Below are 8,201 nucleotides of genomic sequence, written 5' to 3'. Positions count from 1 at the left end.
AGGTAGGTATCTGTACTGTCCCTTGCAATCATTTGAGAAATAATAACACAAATAAAATTAGGCTTGTGCTTATACTCATGGTGCTGCTATTTTTAGATCCCCTGCCCTTCTGGATTTATGATTGAAACATGAAAATTACACTTATTCACTATGGGTTTTTAGCAATCGAAAATGCTATAATTAAATGCTCTTAAATAAGACACACACCTGATTGATAAGACCTCTACTTCTAGTATCTTTAACAGTGGTTCATCTTTAATTGGTGTCCGAATACTCTCAAATTCGAAATCATTACTGAAATTAGTTAAATCTAGTTCGTATTTGAATTTTGGTCATAGAAGGCACACTAGAATCTAATGTAGGTACACACTAATTGCCGAAATAGGAAAGCTTTGAACAGTCATAATAATAAATTACTTTATTAGATATTTTTCGTAGATCCTGTCTAAATGGCACAGTTCAGACAGGGTCACCAGGGATAACATCCATATCTGCTCTTTCACTCAACCCTTAATTTATTGAACATTAGTGTATTTAATCAGACAGACTATGATATATTGCAAAAATGGAATTAAACAAAACAAGACATTGATACAACTAGGATGTGGTTTACAAAGTAAGCTCTTAATTGTTTTTAACAGGGAAAGGTCTTATGTATTTATTATGTTTTTTTTTTGGAAGAGTGGACGAATGATACATGTTTTTTGTGGAGGTATGAAAGATACAAATTGAGTTTACACTAACTAGCATAAAATATGCCCAATTATTTTAAAAACATTCGCTTGATTATAAATGCTTTGGTCTTGGTACCACCGTATTTGTTTAGGTAGATGACACTTAATGATTAGATGAAGCACATTTGTTATAAAAGTTTACACAAATTCATTCAGCATTAAAAACGATCTTAACAGGTTGTTTCAGACATCAATTACTTATATTTATTAACAATAAAGTTAAGAAATCATCTATTTTAATCCGCACTGTAAAGGAATCACAAATGTAAACGCGCTAAGCTACATACGCACATACCATACAAATTGTACTAAATATTTGGAACTAAAATGACTCATTTTTGATTTTTAAATAGTGAAATGTTTACCTAAAATTGTTAATTATTTAAATCCATAAATGTATATATTTAAAAATAGGTATTAAATTGGCAACTACTGAAATCCAAGTATTTAAAATTATTCAAATTCATAAAAATAAAACTTTTAAATAGGTACCTAATTGGATTTTAGGTTGAATAGTTGCCCATTTAATATTTTTACATCGTTTTCTATAGTATTTGGCAGACCTCTTGTTACATATATTCGGAAAGCAGTTGAATAATGCAATGGCATACCACTGGTTAGGAAACTCTTAGCAGAGCACCAAGACTAATAAACAAAACGTTACGCAAATCGCCTCCTAATGTACAGAAACACTAATCCTTTCTTTGCGTTACCCATTTAAACAAAAATTAATTTTAAGTCCTATATTAAGTAGAATATTGCTTAGATTTCTTTAGAGCAGGTTGATCAAGTTCCATTTCTTCGTCTTCACCTCTCTGATTATCAACAGAATATTCTTCGTTTGTTAAACTTTCAAACAGCAAAATTGTTTTACCTAACCGTCTTCCCACTAAAATAGTAAACACATGCAATAACATAATACGAATAAAGGAAACTATCAGTACCTCCATGAATATAAACATTCCGCCCATTATTTAGGACCGCATCCTTAGCTTGTCCGTCAGTTAAACCAAACAATAAACCCCTAAAACCAGATAACAAAAACTTGATTTATGAACAAAATACATACAAATTGGTAACGTCATAAGGGCTTCTTAACAAAAGACTGTTAGTAATCCCACTTGAGATAATGATATTTCTCGATTTTCCAAAAGAGTGGTACATATGAGCGGTGGCTAGTATATTTTTTCTTTTAGTACTATCTTCTATAGCGGGTCCATACATAAGTTCGAAGTACGCTCCTCTTTCAATCAGCAAGTAATATAACTTACGCTGCAGTCTGTAATTCGGTTTTGTCGAGGGGTTGAATGAAAAAATATCAGCTTCAAAACTAGTACATGTAAACTAAAATTAAATTACACACATGCTTTAAAATATGCTTGCACGAACCTGAAATGCTTGTTGACTTTCAGGTTGAGCGGCAATGATGTCATACTTTTTAAAGTTGGGTGATTTAATCTACAATGTTTTTCATAGGTAATTAAGGTTCCAAATAAAACGTAATCTTACAATGCGATTAATAATATCCGGATTTGTGAAGGCGATTGTTAATCTGTTCAGTATTTTCAATGTCTCATAGCCCTGTAAGCGAGAATATTATCTAATAACCTTCGTACATACTGTGCAACACCTTTATTGCCTTTGGATAAATTGGTGGTGGAACAATGTCCCCTTTATCAATTTTCTTTTTCTTTTTACCTTCGGTAATTGACTCTTCTAGTGCAGATTCGTCAATGGTTTGATTAATCGCGATTGTGCAATAACCAACTAAAAAATTAAAGTACACTTGCTATCGAAATTGTTACAATTATTACATTCACATAATCGTTTTGCTGTTCTTTCAAAATCGCTGCTGATGCATTGATTTGGAATATTATAATCAAAGTATCCCTTTACAGAATCCATTTTAACAATCCCTGGAAGGTGCTTTAAGGTAGTTTACATTAAATTTCTTTGAATGAAAGGTACAATTTAAATATTTTGAGGTTATGGTGATGAAATAAATTAGCTGTGTCAACAAGACCGGACTGTTAGTTTAGTGGTGATTTGTGGTGGTGTCTCTCCTCTCTCCCCGTCACATTTGAAACTAAAATTAAAAATTAACCTTAAACTCTTTAAATTCTGATGGAATCATGCTAAAATCACTTATATCAAGAAATTTAAGGTTCATGCAAAGTAGAAATTTTTGTAGCAAGCGTTCAAAATCTAATCTCGATTGTGACACACAACATTTAGGAAATATTGCTTCAAAGTATCAAAGATTTCGTGATGAAGACTCGGAAGTAATATTGGATGTTCTGGAGGAACGACAGAAGTATGCCAGACAATTGGAAGAAATTGAAAGTCCCGATCCATTTCAAGGGTTAAATTTAGAGCGTAAGGTACGTAGTATTAAATTGTAAGTGAACACTCGAATCTTGCAGGTGGTAGGACTGGTGTATTTGAGATAGTAGATTTGGTTGAAGCATTGAAACGTGAAAATGCGGATAATATATTTGTAGCTACTGTTCCTGACGAATATAACTATGTGGATTATATCTGCGTTGTGAATGGAAGATCACTCAAGCACATGATGGCGATTGCGCAGTTTATAAGAAGAGTATTTAAGCAAAAGCGAACCAACGATGATATTGTACCAAAATTGGAAGGTGCCGATTCTAAGGATTGGTTAGCTCTAGACTTAGGTATGTGCTATAAAATGTCTAATTTTGGGATCTTATAAGTAGGTATCTAATACAGGCAATATTGCATTACACATATTTTCAAAAGAAGCTCGTGAAAAGTATGATTTGGAATCTTTGTGGTCGGTCGGCACAGAATATGATCCACAAACGCATACGAATGATCCATACACAGAAATTCTGGAAAGTCACAGCATTTTCCTAAAAGACTTACAGCCCGTCGACATGAAGACTTAGTATGCAGTAGATGTTTAATGTAAATAAATATTTTAGACAAGCTACAAAGTTTGTGTTATCTTGGGTGTTAATCATTATTTATAATAGGAATAACTAGAGCTAAAGATAAGATAAATATTATCAAAACCACTTTTTAAATTAGTGTATGTACCTACTGTACCCAATAACATAATTAGCAGTTAATATAATGATTCAAGAAAACTCAAATCAGAAAGACACTGTAATTACTCGAACTTTTTTAGGGTACGAATTAAATGTAGAACAGAACGTAATTGTGAATTATTTAATTCCGTCAATATTGAGTTGTCTACTGTACATTGTGCATTTTGCTTGTGACTTTGCAGTATCATATAGACATTTTCGTGAACGTAACCCAATATGGGGTAGCATTACTGTGTTTATTATGTATTTACCGGCCATTTCGTGTTATGTTTTAACTATTTCGTCTTTAGAACTGTGGCCTAAATTTGAAGGTTGCGGAATGGAAAATGTTAAATGGTGTTTGTTAAAAACATTACAACATATTTTCTTTCCAATTTGGAGTATGTGGAGGTAAGTGTATTGACCTAATCCTTGGATGCTATTATGTACACTTCTAACCAAACAACGTTGATGATTTTTGAAATGAGAAAAAGTAGATTTGCACGTGACACATGCCCAACATCGTCGTCGATCAGAGTTTGTTTGCCATACGTAATTGAGCTATTCTTTAAGAACATTACCATCAATAATAATAGAACATTGTATTATCGCATAAAGGCAGACAACCCAATGTTATATTTAGTATGTGGAAATCTGTAAAAGTCGTTATTGCAGATACCTATATGGTTATAAATGTCTGTTTTTATTTTATGTGTTCGAATACATATCTCGAAATTAGTTTGCACGTTTCAAAAATATATAAATTATGGTTAATGACAAGATGTTGAACTGTTTGAAAAGATTCATGCATGTAGATATGTATTTTTGGAACATTCGCAACCGTCCTAATAATGAGTTTTTTGGTCGTGAGAGTAATAGTAGATGTACCCCACAAACATATTCTGTATCGAAGGATGTAGCCCACCAGAGTATGGTAAATGTTTATATTAATTGCGCAAACTTTATAATATTTGTTAGGTTTCTAGTGGCCGTTTGCACCAACAAATTTAAGTGGAGCTTAGCTTAAGCGTAGCTTAAAATCCATGGCAACCATTGTCTCAATAATCGTTGCCATGGTTTTTAAGCTACGCTTAACACAAGCTCCACTTAAATTTGTCGATGCAAATGGGCATAAACAAATTATGAGTTTGTGTCGTGAGGAACGATGAGATTTCGTGAGCTTTTCCTGTAGCAGCACCAAGGGCTGGAACCAATTATACTACAACTACCACCACGCACACGCACACAATATATAGGTACCTATAGTAGGTACGATCTGTCCTTCAACAATAGCTATAAGAGAAACAATAGATATGAGTATAATAATACTTGATGTTGACGTTGGTACACTGGTATGACTTCACAAAAGTGAATAAATAAAAATAATAATAATACGGCCGGTTAGGTGTACCTACTGGTTTCAGCTAACGAATGTATTCTCGAAATGACCTCCACCAACTTCCAAACAATAATGCTGAAACCCAGGTCTATACAATCCTTAAATTTTAGTTTATTTTGTTTACTTTTGCAGATTTGCCGAAAAAATATTTTGGTCAGTAGAGGGGATAAGGACGAAGGACGATGAACAACGCGAGGATTTAATAAACGCTAAAATAGTAACGCCCCGCACAATTGAACTCTATTACTTCCTGCAGGGTTACCTACAGGCAGCACCGCAAATTTTGTTTCAAATGCATACATTAATGAGGTATGCAAATTTGTTCGACATAGACACAGGTATGAATATTTTCTACTTTCAGTTTCAATGGTCAATCGAATCTGTTTTAGTGGTCGCACAAGTGCTGTGTGTCGTGTGCTCGCTGGCCCAAATGGCGAAAACTACAACCTTATTCCAACGATTTAAATCCCAAAATCTAGGAGGAAGGTGTTACCCATGGTATAAACCGTACAAAGCTCTTTACACAATGTATGACGGTCCCCGTTTACGGTCTAAGCCTGGCATAGTGTATAGATGTCGCTTTACGTGCCCTAGACGTAATGCGTATTTGGACTTCCCCCATCAATCACCTGCAACAGACAGCAGAAGGAGTAGTGACTGTTACGAGCAACCAATTGCAGCAAAAGACCAGATTGAATTTGGTCGTGAGACCTCAGTTATTGACGGCCCACGAAGATTAGTACTAAGAGATGTAAACGAAACGGATTTTGTTCAACCCAGACGGATAGTAGACATAAAGGCATTACCTGAAGATGATATCGGCGGAAAGACCATATCATTTATTTGGTGGATGTGTTTTCTAATTGCAAGAATGTTATCTATATCAACATTTTCATACTTTTATCCAACGGAAATTTTTTGGCTACTCTCGGGTCATTTCATTATAGTAATCGCCTTACTTCTGTACGACGTTAGGCATGACGAAGTACGTCGAGCCAAAGCGATCTTCTTTATATTTATTGGATTTGTATACCTATTTTGTTTGATCGAGTTTAAGTTGAAATTTAAAAAGCCAAAATTTATTTATAACGGATTTTTTCTACTAACGTTTTTAGAGAATCTCGTGATGGTTCTTATTTGGTGGTTTCGTGACATTGATGAAATTCTTCAAGATTATTGGTACAAATTCATATTTTATATAATTATTGTTTGCTCCTTGTTTAGCATGTTATCAATGTTTTTATACCTTAACGTTCTGAAACCTAAAAAAGTTGTTATAAATAGGATACCCAATTCAGACGTGATCAAATAGTGTGATAAAGCTAAAACAACCCCAAATGCATTAAGTGTATTTATTTATTCACCATTATAACTGAAAAATAAATACTAAGTAAGTTACAATCTGACAGCTGGTTGCAATCCTCTTGATTGAAATAACAATCTCATTGTTTATACATTCTGTTTTGTTAGTATCTTCCTAAATTTAGTTTTACGGTTTTAAACTACCTACTTTTTTCATGTTTGCAGAAGGACAGAATACATATATGCAGTTTCCAATTATACAATTAACAGTATTAATTCAAAAAATGTCGAAATAAAATTTAAATTGTAGGTATACCTATAGTTTACAGTTTTATTATTTTCTGATTTATACCTACCTAAGTACATACCTACCTGGATTTTCTATGTCAATGTTGTATATACAAAAAAAATTATTTTCGACAATACAGCGGTGAGCGAACCCTCGCTGTTTATATTGATATTTTCAAAATTCAGTTCAAAAATTGTTATTTCTATTTAACAATATAGCCATACCACAATAAAATTATGTATTTATATAGAAAATAAGTGCTGAAACAGTTGCCCTCAAGTGAGTAGGTAAAGTGTAAGTTAAGTAGGTAGAGACAGATTACTAAATGACAGATTTGCATAATAAATTGAGTAATAAAATTTCGGATGGATTAAATCACTCACTGTCACATTGCTATAAAAAAGCACAAGCGTTGTAGATCTCCTCAAAAGAAATTAGTTAATCAATTAATGTCTAATGAATAAAAGAAAAATGAATCGTAAAATATCTACACATCTACAAAGCGGTATTAAATTAAGCCGGGTTGATAATAGGTTACAACGTGCCCACGACAACGTTGTATTTAAATTGAATATTGTGCGTACCTGATCTTTTTGCCTTTAGGATGACATTAAAAAAGCGTTATGAATGGAAACATGATTTGGTTGAGATATTTTGATTTCAATCTACTTATATATAAGAGGATTTATTTGTTTCCGTAGGCGTGTTATTTACGACACAATAACGAAATAACGTTGCTTTTAGAGAATCATTATGTCGCCTTTAGTGTTTTGGCCTTTCTCTTCGTAATTATTTAAGTATCAACCTTTTCTTGATTGACCAAATACAAAGACCAAATTCTAACACTCTTTTTTTTTATTTTTCTTATTTCTTGTCATTTACTTGAAGGATAAATAAGAAATTATAAGTAACTACTTCTCATACAGAGGATTTTTAACTTGGATGCATGAAAGAGCTATTACTTTTCCCTCCACCGGTCTATGCTATAAGTACTATTTTAATACCCAATAAGCACGTACCTAGGTAGGTATACTTACTATACTTTTTAATGTAACATCTAATTTTTAGTTTTGAATGAAATCAACTTAATAAACATGCGAATTTAGTTGAGTCACTAGTAGGTGGGGGACACCCAACTCACAACTGCGCACGCGCGTTTTACGTTCTTTCGGGCCCAACAAAATGTGTACCACATTTGGTTCCAATCGCTTCTGGCGCTTAGCCGGAAATGAGAGTCTGTCACACATGAAGAAAGTTGCCATTGCGCATGCGCAAAATCAAAATTTTAAGACCGGTTTTGCTTGTATTCCAAGTGCCTATGTATTAAATTGCATTTAAATGCTTTCATAAATAAAAAAGTTGGCATTGCGTATGCGCAAACCCAAAAAATATGGGTATGCACGGAATCCTTGAACCAA

General features: G+C 33.3%; 3 protein-coding genes across 6 annotated transcripts in view; 2 read left to right on the top strand and 1 right to left on the bottom strand.

The window, feature by feature from the left end:
• Positions 1-403: 403 nt before the first annotated feature.
• LOC116170090 (ribonuclease P protein subunit p30) lies at positions 404-2,751 on the bottom strand. 2 transcript variants are annotated; one of them, XM_031486281.1, is made up of 7 exons: positions 2,549-2,751; positions 2,365-2,501; positions 2,244-2,315; positions 2,124-2,192; positions 1,804-2,078; positions 1,679-1,758; positions 404-1,623 (listed from the first exon to the last, which is right to left on the bottom strand). In XM_031486281.1, the coding sequence occupies exons 1-7, from the start codon at positions 2,637-2,639 to the stop codon at positions 1,481-1,483; spliced, it is 867 nt and encodes a 288-aa protein (XP_031342141.1). In that variant the 5' UTR covers positions 2,640-2,751; the 3' UTR covers positions 404-1,480. The 2 variants fall into 2 exon arrangements, with proteins under 2 accessions (XP_031342141.1, XP_031342142.1); XM_031486282.1 differs by having other exon boundaries at positions 2,374-2,501.
• A 62-nt stretch (positions 2,752-2,813) lies between these two features.
• Positions 2,814-3,810, top strand: LOC116170092 (mitochondrial assembly of ribosomal large subunit protein 1). The gene is made up of 3 exons (XM_031486284.1): positions 2,814-3,110; positions 3,158-3,418; positions 3,474-3,810. Exons 1-3 carry the CDS (start codon positions 2,867-2,869, stop codon positions 3,650-3,652), a joined length of 684 nt encoding a protein of 227 aa, XP_031342144.1. The 5' UTR covers positions 2,814-2,866; the 3' UTR covers positions 3,653-3,810.
• The window catches only part of LOC116170089, a 29,792-nt gene continuing 25,398 nt past the window's right edge, over positions 3,808-8,201 (top strand). Inside the window, exons 1-4 of one of the 3 annotated variants that reach the window (XM_031486280.1) lie at positions 4,885-5,145; positions 5,199-5,278; positions 5,325-5,530; positions 5,582-7,626. In XM_031486280.1, the coding sequence (XP_031342140.1) occupies positions 5,107-5,145; positions 5,199-5,278; positions 5,325-5,530; positions 5,582-6,504 (1,248 nt within the window). In that variant the 5' untranslated portion in view covers positions 4,885-5,106 and the 3' untranslated portion in view covers positions 6,505-7,626. Of the gene's footprint in view, positions 4,205-4,884; positions 5,146-5,198; positions 5,279-5,324; positions 5,531-5,581; positions 7,627-8,201 lie in introns of those variants that run through there. The other 2 variants (XM_031486278.1, XM_031486277.1) reach the window with 2 other exon arrangements.

Source organism: Photinus pyralis, unplaced genomic scaffold (assembly GCF_008802855.1).
Source record: "Photinus pyralis isolate 1611_PpyrPB1 unplaced genomic scaffold, Ppyr1.3 Ppyr1.4_LG5, whole genome shotgun sequence".
Classification (NCBI taxonomy): Eukaryota; Metazoa; Arthropoda; class Insecta; order Coleoptera; family Lampyridae; genus Photinus; species Photinus pyralis.
This window is presented reverse-complemented; position numbering and strand designations above follow the sequence as displayed.